The sequence below is a fragment of the Lipotes vexillifer genome, unplaced genomic scaffold (genome assembly GCF_000442215.2).
Source record: "Lipotes vexillifer unplaced genomic scaffold, Lipotes_vexillifer_v1.1 scaffold588, whole genome shotgun sequence".
Lineage (NCBI taxonomy): Eukaryota > Metazoa > Chordata > Mammalia > Artiodactyla > Lipotidae > Lipotes > Lipotes vexillifer.
This window is the reverse complement of record NW_006778148.1, coordinates 856303-873534: the sequence shown is the minus strand read 5'-3', so window position 1 is coordinate 873534 and position 17232 is coordinate 856303. Positions and strand designations below refer to the sequence as shown.

General features: G+C 47.3%; 1 protein-coding gene across 2 annotated transcripts in view; it reads right to left on the bottom strand.

Moving 5' to 3' along the window:
- Window positions 1-17232, bottom strand: part of CDK5RAP2 (CDK5 regulatory subunit associated protein 2) — a 186840-nt gene that overhangs the window by 20230 nt on the left and 149378 nt on the right. For both annotated transcript variants that reach the window (XM_007451495.1, XM_007451496.1), the window contains exons 26-29: window positions 12641-12689; window positions 9773-9963; window positions 5597-5716; window positions 993-1109 (exon numbers count right to left, since the gene is read on the bottom strand). In XM_007451495.1, coding sequence (XP_007451557.1) covers window positions 993-1109; window positions 5597-5716; window positions 9773-9963; window positions 12641-12689 — 477 coding nt within the window. The remainder of the gene's footprint in view (window positions 1-992; window positions 1110-5596; window positions 5717-9772; window positions 9964-12640; window positions 12690-17232) is intronic.

Below are 17232 nucleotides of genomic sequence, written 5' to 3'. Positions count from 1 at the left end.
AAAAAAAAAAAAAAAAAAAAAAAAAAAAAAAACTTTAAAATGCCCTGGCTCTTCTAAACCTTAGGTCCCTCAGCTAACCCCTACTAATGCTCCAGACTCAGCTCTTAAAGACCAGCCTCCTCTGGGTCAGGATGCTTTCTCCGGGGTCCTGCGCTCCCTGAGCCTTTATCACGGCTAATCCTCACCCTGGTCTGCCATGGGTTGCCTGGCTTTCTCTCCCATCAGACCATGAACCCCTGAGGGAAGGAACTGGGTCTCGCTCAATTCTGTATCAGAATCTACACAGGCTGTGATACAGAAGAGGAACCAGGAAGTGTTTGCTGAATGAATGAATGAATGAATATCTGCAGAAGCCCCAGTTTCAACTCTTAAGCCAGAATCAGCATCAGTATCCTCTAGTGAAAGTGGGATAAACGGGCCCAAGTTCCAGCTCCACCACCTTCTAGCTCTGTGACCGCAGGCCAGTCAATTCCCCAGGCCTCAGTTTCTTACCTGTAAAATAGGACTAACAATAACGCCATTCCAGAAACATTTTAAGTGTTGAAACATTTTAAGTGAAAGCTCTTTGTGGGTTAAGCTCCAAACAGAAGGAATTAAAAGAAGCGATCTTTAAAATACTGGAAAAACTTTCCTGATACTAGGAAATCTCTGAAATTTGGGGAGCAATATATTTCCAGCCCTTCTCTCCCATTGTGAACTAAGCCAAGCTGAGAGGGGGCTGCACAGAGGGGAGGGTGACAAGTAAAGAAAGTAACATTTACTAAGCCCCTGTCAGAGGCACCATGCTGCGGGCTTTACAGTGCTTAGCTGTCACAACAGCCCTCTGAGGCATTCCTATTTTACAGCTAAAACATACTGAGGTTCAGGGAGGTTAAGTGATCTGCCCACAGTCACAGAGCCACAGGACTTGGTCTCACTCCAGCGCCTGCATTCTTTCCACGCCACAGAGGGCTGTGGAGCTCCAGGCTGCAGACGGCCCCTCTAGTTTTTACCTCTGGATCCTTTAGCGAGCATTGTATTGAGGGTCTCGTTCTGCTTCCTCAGGAAACATATTTCTGATGTCAGAGAATTATGTAGCTCTGAGCCATAAGCAAAAATGTTTGAAGAACCTATAAAAACACACATAAATAGTAATTTATAGATAGTCTCCAGGCCCGTATGGACAGAACTTTTTGGAAAACAGTTTTAAATAATGAGGAAACACAACACACAATGAAAACTACTCCTGTGAACTATCTAAGGTACTACCAGAGCCCAAAGGGAGATGAGGAGACGGAGGGGACTCCCCACATCCTACCCGTCCTCGGGGTGAACAAAGGAGGAACCAGGCTGGCGGGGCGGGTGACAGTCTTAACCTCCACGATTTCTCTCCTGAGGTCCAAACCCTCAGGGGACCTCTCCACTGAGGCTCCGGTCCACTCTTCACCTTCCCCCCAACCCTTCCAAACCCGCCCTCCCTCCTGTTTCCTGCCAGTGTAGATGGTCTCGCCTCTATCCCTAACCGGAGCCAGAAACCTGGGAGCCAGACTAAAGGCCTCTCTTCCACTGCCCAGTCAGGCAATCATGACTGCTGACTCTTCCTCCAAAATGCCTCGGACGCTGGCCCCCTCTTTTCTGCCCCTGTAGTTCAGCCTTATACCTTGCCCCGTTGCCTCTGCCAATGAGCTTATCATCCTAAACACGGTCCGTTCAGGTTTTTTTCTGCTGAAAAATACGTGATGGCCCCACCATCACGTATTTGTGCTTGGTTGTGTGATTGGCAAAAGACAATCACACAACCAAACACAAGGTCCAAACTTCAGATCTCTATTATTTAGCTCGAATCTCAAGGCCTGCACCCCACTCCCTCTCACACTAGACCCTGGTGCCCTCAAACGCAGCCAAGCTGAGCCATGCGTGCTCCAAGAGCACACCACACACATGGCCACACACCTCACTGGCTTTACAGGATGAGGTATTCCCTTTGCCCAGAATGCCTATCACCTTCCTCACCTGTCAAAATCACACTCACCTTTCAACCCGTAGGTCATACCCACTGCCCCGAAGTGTAGACTAAAAAGACCAGGCTCTAAAGCTAGACAGCCTGGGTCTGAGGAAACTTACAAACTCTGATCGGTCTCCTTATCTGTAAATGCCTGCCCGGGTACTGTCTACCTCCTGAAATCCTAGCCCTCCCTCCGGCCGGGCAGCTCCCTTGACACGCCACCTCAGCACTGCCCGTGCTCTGAACTTTCTACGGCTGCACCATATATGATGTTCATGTTCACAGCGACCCCTGGAGAGCACTTGTTGTGTGCAAGGCATTTTCTACACTTGGCAGGCAGATGCTTCCCGGCCTTCCTTACTGATGGAGTCTACCACACCGCAGAGCCCAAACGCCAGACACCTGCTCTTCCAGTACGGCTAGAACACGGTCATGTGCCACTTCTGGTCGATGAAACTTGACAGAAGCCTGCTGGGAGCTTCTGGGAAAGCTTTTCCACACGGATGAAAAAAGGACAGGCAGGAGCACATGCCACCCTCTTCTTTCCCTGCTCTGGACCCTGTCCTGAGAGGAAGGGATGCTGCAGCCGCCACAGGTACTAACCCCGTGCCCTGCTGCCAATCAATCAGACTTCAGACCTGCCTTAGAAACGCCTGCCTCTGGATTTCTTGTTATGTACGAAGACATACATCCCCATTGTTTACACCAGTTTTTACTCATATTCTGTTATCTGCAGCTGAAAACATCCTGATACACAACTGATGACCTGTAATATTCAAACTCCCTCTAAGGAAGGTATGGTACTGTGTCTCCCGGAAGCCAGAGTTCATTCTCTTTCCACTCTACAAGCACTACCTTTTTCTCATGCTAACGATTCACTGATTACAATGTCATATGTCTTTTTTTTTTTTTTATTCACATATATCTCTCCCCACTATCCTCCTCCACTCTCCCCTATGAACTCTTGTGTCTTTCCAGAGACACCTGGGTTTGAACCATGGCTCCGGCTTCTTAGTAGCTGCATGATCTCAGGCACGTCACATAACGTCCCTAAAGCCTCTATTAACTCAATGAAAACGATGGATGGATGTTATTGTTACTGCTATTACCATTTGTTAATACACCACTGATGACAGGCTGGAGCCAAAAGAGGACCAAAGAGCAAACCTGGATGAACAGGAACAATTCTACAGAAGAAGTCTCCTGCAACCACAGCTAAGGTGCTCACTTTTCAAAGGAATAATCAGGCCAAGGAACAGTTCCTGACAAAGTCTGAGCTAGCAGGGTCCGCTTCGGATGCTATGAGGCCCATCTTTCCTCTGAACATCATCACTATAAGCTTGTATAACCGGTGACAAGCCAGAAGATGTAACACATAAGATGACAGTTTTTAACAATGTTCCACCTCAACATTACAAGGAGCCATGCCTTTCTCAAACCTGCTCCCAAGATGAACATTTCACAGCAGGAGGGAGGCAGAACCACTATTATTTCTTTGTCTTTTCAGGGACTGTGACAACATGGTGAGAACAGCACGTCTTCCCACCAGCATAAATACTTTATGAATGCCTTTTTGTAAACCTTCCCATCAGAGTGAATTGCTCTCCAGAGCAATTGCCTGCTCCACTGTAGCTGGTGGCCATTTGAGCCCCCAAATAATTCTATAATTGGATTTGTCAGGGAAAATGTAAAACAGAATGAATCTAATTCAGGCATTACCAAGAGTGACTGTGATGGGCCCAGGCGTGTATTTCTTTCCTGTGTTTGATGTGACTAATAACTCGGATTAATCAATTTCCCTGGGAGAGTGAGGAGGAGGAGGGGGAGGATGCCGCTTGTGGGGGGGAGGGGGGGGGAGGAAGTGGGATTTAAGGTGGGTGATGGAGGTTGGATTTGAATTGTCAGAGATGGAAGAAGGAGGCAAGCACCTTGCAGCAGCCCATTGTGGAAGTCAAAGATTTGCAACAAGTACATAGATGAGACAGATCCTGGCATTTTCTAGGAAAGAACCACAGGTTTGGAGTAGCTTAGCTTAGGATATTTGTGGCAGGGGGGAGGGGGGGGAGAGGGGGAGGGAGGGAGCGAGAGATGGAACCTTTCTCTTTACCTTGCAAGCTACAGCATATATGGTACTTTGAAAAGATGTCCATCTAAGCTGAAGGCTATGATGGGCTAGAAAGCAGTGACTAGGGGTCCAAAGAAGCAAGTGCTGCCACTGACTACATCTTTCTAGAACTCGGTTATCTCATTCCTAGAAATGGCAATGACATTAGTGTCCCCACCCGGTGCAGAGCTTAGAGCTTTGCAATGTTAAACTAATAATGCTATACAAAATAAAACTGATGATGATGAAGAAAACCACCATCTCTTGGGTGAGGCACTGAGCAGGGCCCTATGTATAACACTGTCTCACTTAATCTCACAATGACCCCGTTTTGTAAGGTAATGAAGCCTGGAAGGGAGAGGTGACTTGCCCAAAGTCATGAAGCTCATCAACAGAAGAGCTGGGTCCCTACCCAGGCCAGTCCAGCTCCCAAACAAACTCAGGCTTTTCCTGGTGCACAAAGCTGCTCTCAAGATACATTCTGACCAGAGTGAGGACACTCTCTTTGGAGCAACAAGGAAAGATGACCAAAATAGATTATTCAATGAAAAAAGGAACAGAGCAGTGATATAAAGCATTCTACCTTTCGGGTAGGTGAAGGAGAGAATAAGAATATACACCTGTATCTGCATTAAGACTGTAAGGATAGAGAAGAAAACTAACAAAAGTGGGAGGAGAGAAGGGAGAACAGGACTAATGGGTATAGAATGGTGATATTAATTTTTGAACCACATGAATGTCTTGCCTATGGGAAAAAATATGTATTTTTAAGCTTCTCATGGAAGAATAGTCCATTCTGAGCTAACTGTGGTTATGTAAGAACACTGGGGACCTCGTGATTGGCACGTGGGAGTTACCAGATTGCCAAAATGCATTATTAACAAGAAGACAAAATACTGCTTTTTTTTTTTTTGCGGTACGCGGGCCTCTCACTGTTGTGGCCTCTCCCGTTGCGGAGCACAGGCTCCGGACGCGCAGGCTCAGCAGCCATGGCTCACGGGCCCAGCCGCTCCGCGGCACGTGGGATCTTCCCGGACCGGGGCACGGACCCGTGTCCCCTGCATCGGCAGGCGGACTCTCAACCACTGCGCCACCAGGGAAGCCTACTGCTTTGTTTTATTTTAACATACCTATTTTGCTTCAGCTTCTAGAGTCAAATGAGGAGGCAACCACAATTCACGATGCCAGAGGCTGGCAGACTCCTCCAATGACCAGGAAATGAACATTTATGAAGTACTTGTCTGCACCAGGGACTATGGGACACTCCGCTTAAGTTAGCGCACTTAATTCTCATCGCCACCGGAATAAAGCGGGAATTATTATCCTCATTTAACAGATAAATTACTGTAACTGAGAGTCAGCAAGGTGAAGTAAACAGCAAAGTCAGGATTTGAACTGAAATCTCTCTGGCCACAAGTCCAAAGCTCTTCCCAATACACAGAGCGCTTGTCCAGGCAAATGCGCCACAAAGGAAGCCCTCACCGCCCTTCGGGAAGGGTCCACCTTACCTTGGTCAATTGCAGAGCCTTGTCGCTCCAGCTGTCTCCGTAGCTTCTCATTTGTTTTAATAGATTCTTCTAAACGTTTTCTCAAACTTCGAATTTCTTGTATATGTTCCATTAGTAAGTCTACAGGGAGGAGGACATTTTTAATTTAAAGTCTGAAGCCCCCAACAAGCTGAATAATTTATAGACTACGCAGTGATCTTGAAATTCTAAATAGTACTGGATATGTGAAGGGAGTCTTCCTTAGGCCTGGGGAGGCAGAGCTACTGCCCACAGCCCACAGCCAGTCTGTGATGATTCTCTGCAGCCCTCTACAAAGAAGATACTTTATATCACATGGAAAAATTACACACCATACAATTTTAATGTTAACTCTAATACAGCCTTTTATTCTTCTAAATATCAAATATTAATTTAAAATCTTCCTTTCGGGGAAACTAAAAGATCACTTTCAAGTTCGCCTGAATTGCCTGAGAGTTGATTAAGCCACCTTCATAACGAACTCAGATATTTTTGAGACTAATCCTTTGAGAGGAGTATGTTAACCATTTATCACTTACTAATTCAAGACTTAAAAACAAAGCAAAACAATAATCCCAACACTAGTGAGAATGGTAAGAAGGGTGCTCTCCAGGAATACATCCTGTTGGCACGAGTATAAACGTGTATGACTCTGGGGACTATTTTTGTCATTAGCCTTAGAAAGGTTCTTCCCAATGTATTTTTACCAAATAATTCTACTTCTAGGAATCTATTTAAAGAGATCACCGGAGATGCTGACAATCATTTGTCAGAATGTTTGGAAAGGTTCATCTTAGCACTATTTGTAACAGTCAGAACTGAAAATAACGCAAATGATTAAATTAACTGCTTTACATCCCTTATGATGCAGTGTTACACAGCTATTAAAATTATATTATGAAGACCATATAATATCATGAAAAAATACAGATACAAAATGGGTTATTCGGCATAATCACAACTCTGTTTAAAAATCTGCAGACAGGAAAGACACATATATGCAAAAGAAGGAAATACACCTAAATATTAACAGAGGTTGCCTTTAGGTGGTAGATCTTAGGCGTCTCAAAACTTTAATACTATATCTTAATGTAATATTTAACAATATATAGAAATTTAAATTTTCTGAATCTTCTAAAATGAGCATGCTTTTATTTTCTCGGCCTCTGCCACATCTCAGTGTAACAGAGAAAGGAGGAAGTGCAGTTCCAGTCCAGAGGTAGGTTTCTAGTATCAGTGTTTACAGCATAATCACATTAAGTATCCAAAGGCAAAACTAATGTCTTTAATTCATCCATTAGGGGGGATACTCGGTTTTGTCTTGGTAATGTTTGTTTTAAAACATTATACTAGTGTTATGACCCAGTTTCAATTCCTGCAAAATGACTTTCATTTAAAAGTATCACAGTGTTACAGATCTTTTCCTAATAGTAATTCTGCCATGAATTTGAATGTTTATGAGATGACTTAATTCCCAGATCCTCAGCTATCTCCTATTAATGCCAGGAGTGCAGCAAGTCATTTGGCGGACTGTCTGTGGACCCCGCCTGCAATAAACTGATGCAGGACAGCAACACACCTCCCCTTCCTGCCTTGCTGCCCTGCAAATCTTCCAGCGGCCAGTCAGGTCTCAGTGAGTCAGGAACTTATCTGTTCTGACTGCAGCCTTCCTTCCTGGTTTATCCACGTCACATACTGCCGGCTTCTGCGGCAAAAACCCTCAGCAGCGATCGGTACAACACATCTTCTACTGAGACTGGATGGAAGCTGGAATCATCCCTTGGCCTTAAGGAAACACTCCCGGTCGAATTGGACACCGCTTGTTAATTATGCAGCCCTAACTAGGCAGAAAGAAATACTATACTCGTCTTAACACAGGAGAAAAATATCTGTCCCTCTTACAATAATACCCTTCTGACAAACGCCGACTCTTTAAACCCATAAATCCTGCAAGAAGCAGCCACCAAAAACGTCAGTATAAGTATCTTTTGCCTAGTAGTTCCAATTTATAGAATCTGGGTTAAGAAAATGCCCTAGAATAAGGAGAAAGCTTTATAGTCAAAGATACTCCCTGCAGCACTGTTCACAATTGTGAAATTTTAGAAAATGACTTAAATGTTCAGCAACAGGGGAACATAAGGAAAACTGCAGTTCAGTCATTCAACGGACAATTCCAAAGCCACTGAAAATGATGTTATGTAACACGTTGGAAAACTTATGATATAATGCTAAGTGAAAAAAGGACAAGTACTAAATTCTCTTTCTGCTCAGATTATAAGCATGACAAAAGGAAAAACAGATGCAGAGACCAAAAGTCTGAAGAGAAACAAACCCAAAAAAGCTAACAGTGGGTTAATTAGGACAGCTCCAGAGAGCACCGTCCCCATTCAGGAAAGTGCCTGATAATCCACTTGAGAAGCCCAAGGTCATAGGTCCTCAGAGGAATAAGAAGTAAAAGACAGTTCTACACTGGAAATAAACCAAGGCTGGGGTGGCGGACGGGGTCTAGAGTGAAAAAAAGGAGGGCAGGCTGGGGGAGAAAGAGGAAGTGCCTGGTACCACCGTAGCGGGAAGGTCTTAAAAAACAGGGATCACAAATATCCCGTCAATGATCAGGCTTGCTGCATTGTAAACCCCGCCCCTCTAGTCCCTGGCACCTCAGTCTGCTCCTCCCACAAAGACCCTGTGGGAGTGGTCTCGGGCAGCAGGAGGCAGCACGAGGCAGCACAAGGGCCAGGGAAACAATTCATGGTCTAACCCAAAGCAGGAGAAGGCAGAGAGTAGAGCCAGAAATAACTGAGAGAAACCAAGTACACAGAAACTCACAGAAACTGCAGAGGGATACGGCCAGGGATCCAAAGAAAGCACATCTAGGTAGCTGGTTACTGGAGGACCCCGGCTGATACCTGAGTTACATCAAACGTGTACACTTCATGCTCTAGGTATGATTCCAAACCGTGCTCCCCTGGCCCCTGCGTATCCTAAAGGAGCCTCGGAGGCGCCACTGGGGATAAAGGCTCCACTCCTTTGGAAAAAATGTGTATCTTTTATATATATTCAGTTTTATCTGAAAAAAAAAAGGGAGGGGGGATTTCTGCTGCTAAAAAAATAGATTTAAAAAATTTGAAACCCTGGTTCTAACGTGATCCGGTGTCAACAAAGAGTTTTTAGCAGGGAGGTGTCTGATTTGTTCCCTGGGTCCATTCTGGGCACCTTGCAAACAACCCACTGGAAAAAGGAGAGACCAGAGGATGTCAGCTGAGGTCCAGAGGCTATACCAGGGCTCAGAAAACTATGGCCCCTATGTCAAATCCACCCACCACCTGTTTTGGTAAATAAAGTTTTATTGAAACATACCCACACTCATGCATTTACGTATTTTCTACAGCTGCATTATGCTGCGACAGCACGACTGAGTAACTGCAATGGAGACCATATGCTCTGCAAAGCCTAAGGTACATAGTATCCAGCCTTTTACTGGAAAAGGTCTGTCTGTTCTGGTCTATACTAGTTCTTGAACTTATGAACAGTAAGCCCTACCTAATGCCCAACAGGAGGCAATCAAGACTGCAAACACAGAAGGGGTAAAGGGGAGCTCAGAGGCAGGTGGGGTCACGGGAGGCTGATTCTGCCAACTGAGCCCACGGCTCCGTGCCCAGAGGCAGGACAAGGGGCTGACGGAAAGGGCCAAGGGTCACACTAAAGAGAAACACAGCAGGTTTATTGAATTCAAAATCTCCAAACAGGGGGTTAGGTACTCTCGGGCCCCTGTACAGTTCAAAGCAACGGTCCTCAAAGTGACACCACCTTAGGAAGAGCTCGAAAGAGACAGCAAGAAATGGACCAGACCTAGACCTGATCCATAACCCCAGTGCTTTCCAGCCTGCCAGAGAAGGAATGGCAAGTCATATAACACATCATCATTAAAAAATAAAAATGACTTTTTCCCAATCTCCAACACTTTCAACAACCGTAGCTTTCCCCGGTGATAAATGATAACTCTGAACAATGGGCCTGGGCCCTCGCAGGATCTCCTCTCACCCGGTAACTATTCAACTGTCACTGTACTCTGCTTTAGTATGAAGGCAAGACAGCAAATTATCGTTCAAAGCAGGAAACTTTGGCTAGGTTTACGACGCTCAGTGAAGCTTGGCTTACCTTGAGAAACGTTGTTTGACAGGACCGAAGTCTTCTCGGTCTCGCTGTCTTGCTTCTGGTCTCGTAAGGAGGAGGACTTCTCGGACATTTCACAGTCGGACAGCATGTGACAGTCGGACAGCGCGCGTGAGGCTGAGGGCGCAGGAGACTCAGGGAGAATGTGTTGGTAGCTTAAGTTGTCTTCCTCAGTCCTTGACCATTGGGATTGAAACAGAAATCGTTTTCCACACTAAGATCCCAAACCAGGACCATGACTTAAGAACACTTAAGATGACTGGCTCTTTGTAATTTACCCACATTTGCAATGGTGTTCTGGAGGGTTTTTGTTTCCCTAGAGCATTTTTTAGCAAGGATATTCTAAAAACAAACCAAAAAAGGGCTCAGTGGGCTTGATTTGGAGGCACTGAAGGAGGGGGAGCCACCATCTGGCTGGTAGTGGAGGGACCCTGAGAGAGGGCATGAGTCAGTGGCAGCTGCTTATCAACTGGATGCTCTGTACCAGGCATTTTACGCAGACTGTCGTCCTAGTCCTCACAGAATCCCTCTGAGGTAGGAAGGACCATCCTCATTTAGAGCTGTGGGGACGGAGGCGCATCAGAACCTTGCCCACAGTCTCACAGCTTGTATGTGGCAGAGCACACATCTGAATCCACGTCTGTCTGGCTCCAAGGCCCCAGGAGAATGTGGGGGCGGGGGGGGGGGCAACCCAAACCCACGAGGTGGACTTACGGGTTTAAAAACCTCAAAACCCTCACAGTCCGCAAGCAGATTCCGGTATCACCATTGAGGCAATCATCTGGTTAGTGACCTGTGTTACCCAAGGGCCACCTAAGCCGGGAGGAAAACCACCCTGAACTCTGTGAAGAGCCCATGTGAATCCCCATTACAGATAAGCTCCTTAATTTAAGCTCTTTTTTCTCCCACTTTTTCCTATTACTTCTTGTCTCATTATTCATGAGCTCAGACAAGAGCAAAGGACTCTAAAGCTGCAACGCATTCATTAACAGGTAAACAGCAGATGCAACTGTGCTCAGACAGCGTGATGGATGCGATGGCTTGCTGCTGCCTTGCAAAGTGCAGAAGGGGCCGAGGGCACCCATTTAATTAGCGTGAGCACTAAGCCTATAGCTGAAAACAACAGAACAGAAGGAACAGAAACAAACCTGCCAGAAAGGGAGGGGTGACCCGTGGCTGAGGAAGGCCGAAAGAAGCTCCCTGCCATTCTCCAAGCAACCACGGTCAGCTTTCAAAATGGCCAATCTGATCATGCCTAGTCCCAGCTTACTCTCCTTCAGAGACTCCCCTCTCCCTGTAGAACAGGATTTGGGCTCTTTAGGCAGTACCTGAGGACCAGCCCAAGGCAGCCCTGCCTGCCTCTCTAGCCTCACGTTCCATGCACCACCCACGCAGCTCAAAGGGGTCGTGTCTCCGTCACCTCGAGGGGGGACACTCTTCCAACAAGCCACGCCCCGGAGCCTCGTGCTTCAGACCTCAGCGAAGACCATCTCCACTCGGGGAGGCCCTTACTGCCCTCTCCGCAGCCTGCCGGTGGGACATGACCCACCGTTATTATCAGGACGGAAGTGGAGGGTTGAACTGGGAGGGGTCTTGAGAATACTGCAGGGGGAGAGGAAAGTTTCTTCTAAACTTACAGAAGCCCTGAATAAAATGCCCTCCAGTGAGCTGTGATAGCTCCCTGCCTGCCCACTCTAACGATGCTGGCGGCCTTCATGATGTCAGTAAAATCTAAAACTCTGCACCCCAGACTGGTCTTTATTTCTTTATTTTGCCCCCAGGAGTCCAAAGGGTCGCAGCTCCAAAGATGAGGGAAACATCAATGGCACTAACGACAGTCAGAACCTTGAACAAGTCAACAGAGGAGGGGTGAGACCCTGACGTTTCCAGCTGGCCACAGAGGCAAGCTAAGAGTGTTTGCAATCCATTTATTCCATGAACATTTTAAAAAAGTTCCAACCACATGCCAGATAGCTGGGGCTAGAGCAGGCGTGCAGATATTAAAGAAGTCTTTGCCCTCAAAAGGCAATGTGCAATAACAATAAGAGCCCAGGTGTTGGAGCATAACAGATTCAAGTTCAAATCCCAGTTCTGCCTCTTAATGGCAAGTATGCAACTCTGACCCTCAGGGTCCTCATCCTAAACCGGGAACAATAATGCTCACCTTGTAGGGTCAGAAATAACGGATGTGAATGCCTAGGGCAGCAGCTGGCACATACCATACCTAGTTAATGCTGTCTCCTTACCTCTTTCAAGGAATCCTGGGCACGGAAAGATAAATGCAGAAAATATTATAATACCATGTGGTAAGTGCTATAGTGTAATTATGTGCCAACTGCTATAGGAAGGATCACTGATGCTGGGATGCAGTGGAGAGATGGGGGTGTCGGGGAGAGCAAGGTCCGTTTCCATGTGAACTGGCTCCGACGAAGGATTTTTAAATTACAAGCAGAAGAAGGCAGTGTACCGCTTGTGTACAGGCATGGTCTGGAGAACAATCAAAAGGAATATTAAGACTGGAGCATGGGGTACATGAATGAAAAGGAAAGATGGGTCGGGCTCAGGAGTGTGGAATTCATCCTGCAAGTATCCAGGAGCCAACAGAAGGAATGTGTCATCTGGGTCAAATCACCCAACAGAAACGCCAGGAGCAAACCTAATGCAAATGAACGAAGGCTGCGGGACATACGGCATGAACTTCTGGCTTTGTATGACCAGTGTCAGTTTCACAGGTGTTTTTGCTTTATTTACAAGACGTAGGAAACTAACAGAACAGCAGGGAGCAGAACACTCAGAACGCTGGCCGACAAACCTAACCCGTAAAGTCTTCTTACCAAAATGCCACACGCTCACCTCTCTCTCAGCTCCTTCTGGGTGTTCATTTCCACTTCACCTGAATTTCCTGGAAGCAGAGATAACATCAAGAAGGAAAACATTAAAAAAAAAAAAAAGAAAAAAAAGTGCTCCCTAACAATTTCTTCCTCATCCATTTGTTTAAACACTCTTCATAACAGTCCCGGATATTTAAAGTAGGATTACCAGGAATACCACACTCAGACTCTAGACTCCTCCTTTATCACACTGCTCTGGCGCTAGTTCCAGGAGGAAGGTGGCGGCACTGAATCTAAAAAGCAACCACACAGGCGCTGCTGGGTGCAGGCTTTTCTTCATTCTCTAAGATCGCTACCCTCCAGGTACCCACCACAGACGTGTTGCTGGCTTTCCTTCCATTCTTTCTTCCACGCATTTTGACATGGGTGATACTGTATCACGACTTAATTTTTCACTTTGGCCTTTATTATGAGCATTTCACTTACCAAATTTGCCTTAGTAACGGCGTGTTTAATGAGTAGGTGAATATTCCCTTGGAGGTGGACGTGGTCCGGTTTCTGCCAGTTCCCTAGCTGACGTCTAGGCCCTCTCCAATTTTTCACTTTTAAGAAATAAATAAAATAAACATCTTTGTGCATACAGCTCTATCTACACTGAAACTCTCTCCTCTGGAAAGGCTCTCAGAAGTGGGATTCCTAGGACAATGAGGCTGTGAGTGCAGCTAAAAAAGCTGGTGCCTGCAGCAGGGGGAATGACTAGGAGAAATGACAAAAGAAAACAAAATAAGTGGCTCAGAACGCAGTCGGGGACAATGCTCTGCGCCCCCTGCGTGTCATCACGCGCTGTTTGAAAGGAACACGTGAGCCCAGATTTCAGAGATGAACAACTTTAGTTAAAAGATACTTCAGAACGCTGGAAACTGCAGACAGGGAGGAGCTCGTTGAAGAAACGAACGTGTGGCTAAAGGAAAAACAAGCCTCCTACGGCAGCGGTGGAAAGATGAGGCTATAATTAAACTGCACCCACACCTACCGTTTTCAAAACTACTCATAAAAGGAAAAGTTCTCAAACACCACAGTGCGGAGGAAAAGATCACGGGAGACACGCACATCTGCTCTGTATCTTGTGGTTCCCACCTACAAGCTCCCCAGGCCAGCTGGGTGGCTGCCAGGGCTCCCTCTCCGCCCACCGGGCCGGGCCCTGGGCACCAGGCACCACGCAGGGCGCACGGGCTCCGGGAATGGGTGCTGAGGGCGGTTCCTCGGTAGCCACCGTCTCCTTCGGGCCTCACAACAACCCTACGGGCACAGTGTCCGGATCTCCGTTTGAAGGTAAAGACGTGAAATCCAGGAGGTCCAATGTTCCCACTCTCCCACTCTCCCCACTTCCCACTCTCACCTACTTTACTGCTTCGGTGAAGCAAGGGCAATGGAGACATTCTCACAGCTGCCCCACCACAAATCTCTATCTCCATCCTCTGGTTCCATCGCGACCGAAACTGGTGTGATATCTGGACTCCCCAAGAGGTAGGGAGAGGTTGACAGGCCTCCACCCCAGGGGATGCTCTCAAGGGCTCCCCCTCTCTGTCCTCTGCATCCCACCTCAAGGGGGGGAAATCTACATCTGATACCCCTGACCGGTCAGATTCCAAGACCCTGACATTCCAAGTCCCACATGAACGGGCATATGGACGAGTGTACCTTAGAAGAAGACCCCACTTGGCGTTTTCCTCTCACACCTGCACAGGGCTGCTTACTAATGTTCAGTTAATGATACGATTCTGGCCCTTAGACCCTAAGGATGGGCCATCTGCCCCAGCCTAGCCTTCCAAAGAGCTCAGGGCTCTACACGTACTAGGCAAGCAAGCAATGACGCAACATCTGCTTCACATTCACCGTCGTAGAGACGCACGTGCCTCAGGGACTACAACTGGCCCAGCACAGGCTTCAAGCATTCTGGCTCACTTAACCGTAAACTCATCTTAAAACCAGCAAAAAAAACTCGCCTCGATTCCTAACAAAGTCCACGACCACAGAAGGAGTCCATGACCCGGATGCCACCAGCAACCCTGGGCTCCCCTTCTTCAAACTAGAGATGCTTTGGGGAGCTTGTAATGACTCAACAACTGTACTCCACTCGTTTCGCTTCCACCACAGAGTTCTTTAAAACCAAGTGACAAATTGTTACTGTGGGACTCATAGGGAGATCGTCAGTACAACTGATGCATTGAATTTCTTGGTGGAATCTGCCTTCACACAGGTGAGAGGGTACCATCTGTCAGGCTATTCCAGAAGCTTAGGAAGCACGTCATGGAAACACTCTCCCATCTCTCAGGCAAATCTTATTGCTACACCTAAAAAGCTGTGGAGTATGTGGCAGTGGGGGGGTTTCATCTTTCCAAATAAAGAGACATCTAGTTATCCGATACATAGCTGAACAAGCACGAGAATCACGATGCAGGACAGGCTTGTAACTGATGGACCCGCCTTCAGTCCCCTCCCCTCACTGACCCCGCTGTACTCGGCCACCACGTAAGAAGCCTCTTTTGAAATGGTACTCCCTAGGTCAAAACCCATCAATCGTACAAAATTAAGTTCAAATATCAGAGCCTGGCATCTCCTACATGACCCAAATGTTTCTTCCTTTCCATCTCACTGGTAATTCATGTTAAATATTTACAGTCCTCCTCCCGGGTGCCTGTGCCCGACACTGAGGACACAGAGATGAATGAGGGGCCTGCCCCAGTGAGTTCACAGCTGAGTGGGGACGGTGGACCCAAAAGACAACTACACGACAGCGCTGTGACAGAGGCAGCATCGGATGTTGAGGGAGGACCCATCACAGAGGAGACAAGCACGATCCAGCCTGGACCATCAGAGAACTTACAGGAGGTGACAACTGATCTAGATCTTTCAGGCAGGAAAGAACTGCTTTATAAAGGTAAGAAGCAGCTAAGGTGCTGTGTGGAGGGCAGATTCCACAGACACTCAGGAGAGAAAGTCCTCCATTCCATCGGACAGCCTGGCGCACATAGCTAACCAGAGCTTGCATGCCCCATCACCACTCCTAAGACACCCTTTCCCACCAGCTGTGAATCCTCCCAGTGTGGAAGACTGAGCTCCAATATCCTTTCCTCCTGGAAGCCTCCCTTCAGAGTCCACAGTGCGCCCCCTCCAAGCTCAACTATGTGGGCCAGACAGAGGCAGAGCACATTTCATCCAAGGGCACCCCAGAGCCAGGTCCATACCACAAAGAACTCCCAGCAGCATCATCAAATCCTGACCGGGCACTACTTGTCTGGTCCCTTCCCAGGCTGGGAGGCCAGGACAAGGCCAGGCCCCCACCTTCCAGGAGCTTACGCTCTGAAGAAATAAAATATGCCCACAAGAAATCATTGCTGTCACCTCCTGAGCTCCCACTACTGGCCAGGAGGACACCAGATGCTTTAATAATCTCAATCCTCACCAATAACTCTGCCAGACAGGTGCTGTTACCTCACAGAGGAAATCTGACCCTTAACCACAAAGCTGGGATTTGAACTCAGGCCTGTCTGGTTCCAAAGATTCTGTTCTCTCCACCCCATCACATGGCCCCCATCACAAGAAGTGATGCCATATGAGAGAGCTACAACCAACCCGGCAATAAAGAAAATGAATAGGTTTGCTTTCAAACCTATTTCACTTGAAGTGAACAAAGGAAGCTTCCTGGAGGACGGGCAGAATTTCTAGAAGTGGAGAGGGAGTAAAAGCCTTTTAGAAAAGGACTGATTTGAACAAAGTCCCAGAAGTGGGGAAATGCAAAGCCAGGCCCACGGAAATTGTTGACAAGGACACCCAATTTGACAGGAGTGTGAGGGGCATGACCTCATGGGGGTCAGGTTAGGCTGTGAAAACAAGCTGCCTGGGCTCAAATCCAGACTCGGCCACTTCCTGTGTGACCTTGAGCAAGTAAATTAACCTCTCTGTTCCTCATTATTAAATGAGGATATTAAATAGTAGGCTGAGAACAATGCCTGGCATACAGTAAGACCAGCCCTCCCCATTGGTTCTCCTTCATAATCATCATTATCATACCGAGGTTAGAGGGCTGGAAAAGGCAGACCGTGGAAGCCCTTGAAAGAAATGGATGCTTCGGTCCAGAAGAGAGTGGATATATGTATATGTATAACTGATTCACTCTGCTGTACACCTGGAACTAATACAGCATTGTAAAGCAACTATACTCCAATAAAAATTAATTTAAAAAAAAGAAATGGATGTTTCGGGTTCATCCCTGTGGCAAAGGAGCACCAAGGGAAGGGATCCCAGCAACTGTCTTCTACTCATGTGGCTAAACCCTGACACACACGGTGAGCTCGCTGAGGACAGGGACTATCTCACCATCTTCTTCCTCGGCACTCACTCAAAAATACCTGAAGACAGGGCTTCCCTTCCCTGGTGGCGCAGTGGTTGAGAGTCCGCCTGACGATGCAGGGAACACGGGTTCGTGCCCCGGTCTGGGAGGATCCCATGTGCCGTGAAACGGCTGGGCCCGTGAGCCATGGCCGCTGAGCCTGCGCGTCCGGAGCCTGTGCTCCGCAACGGGAGAGGCCACAACAGTGAGAGGCCTGAGTA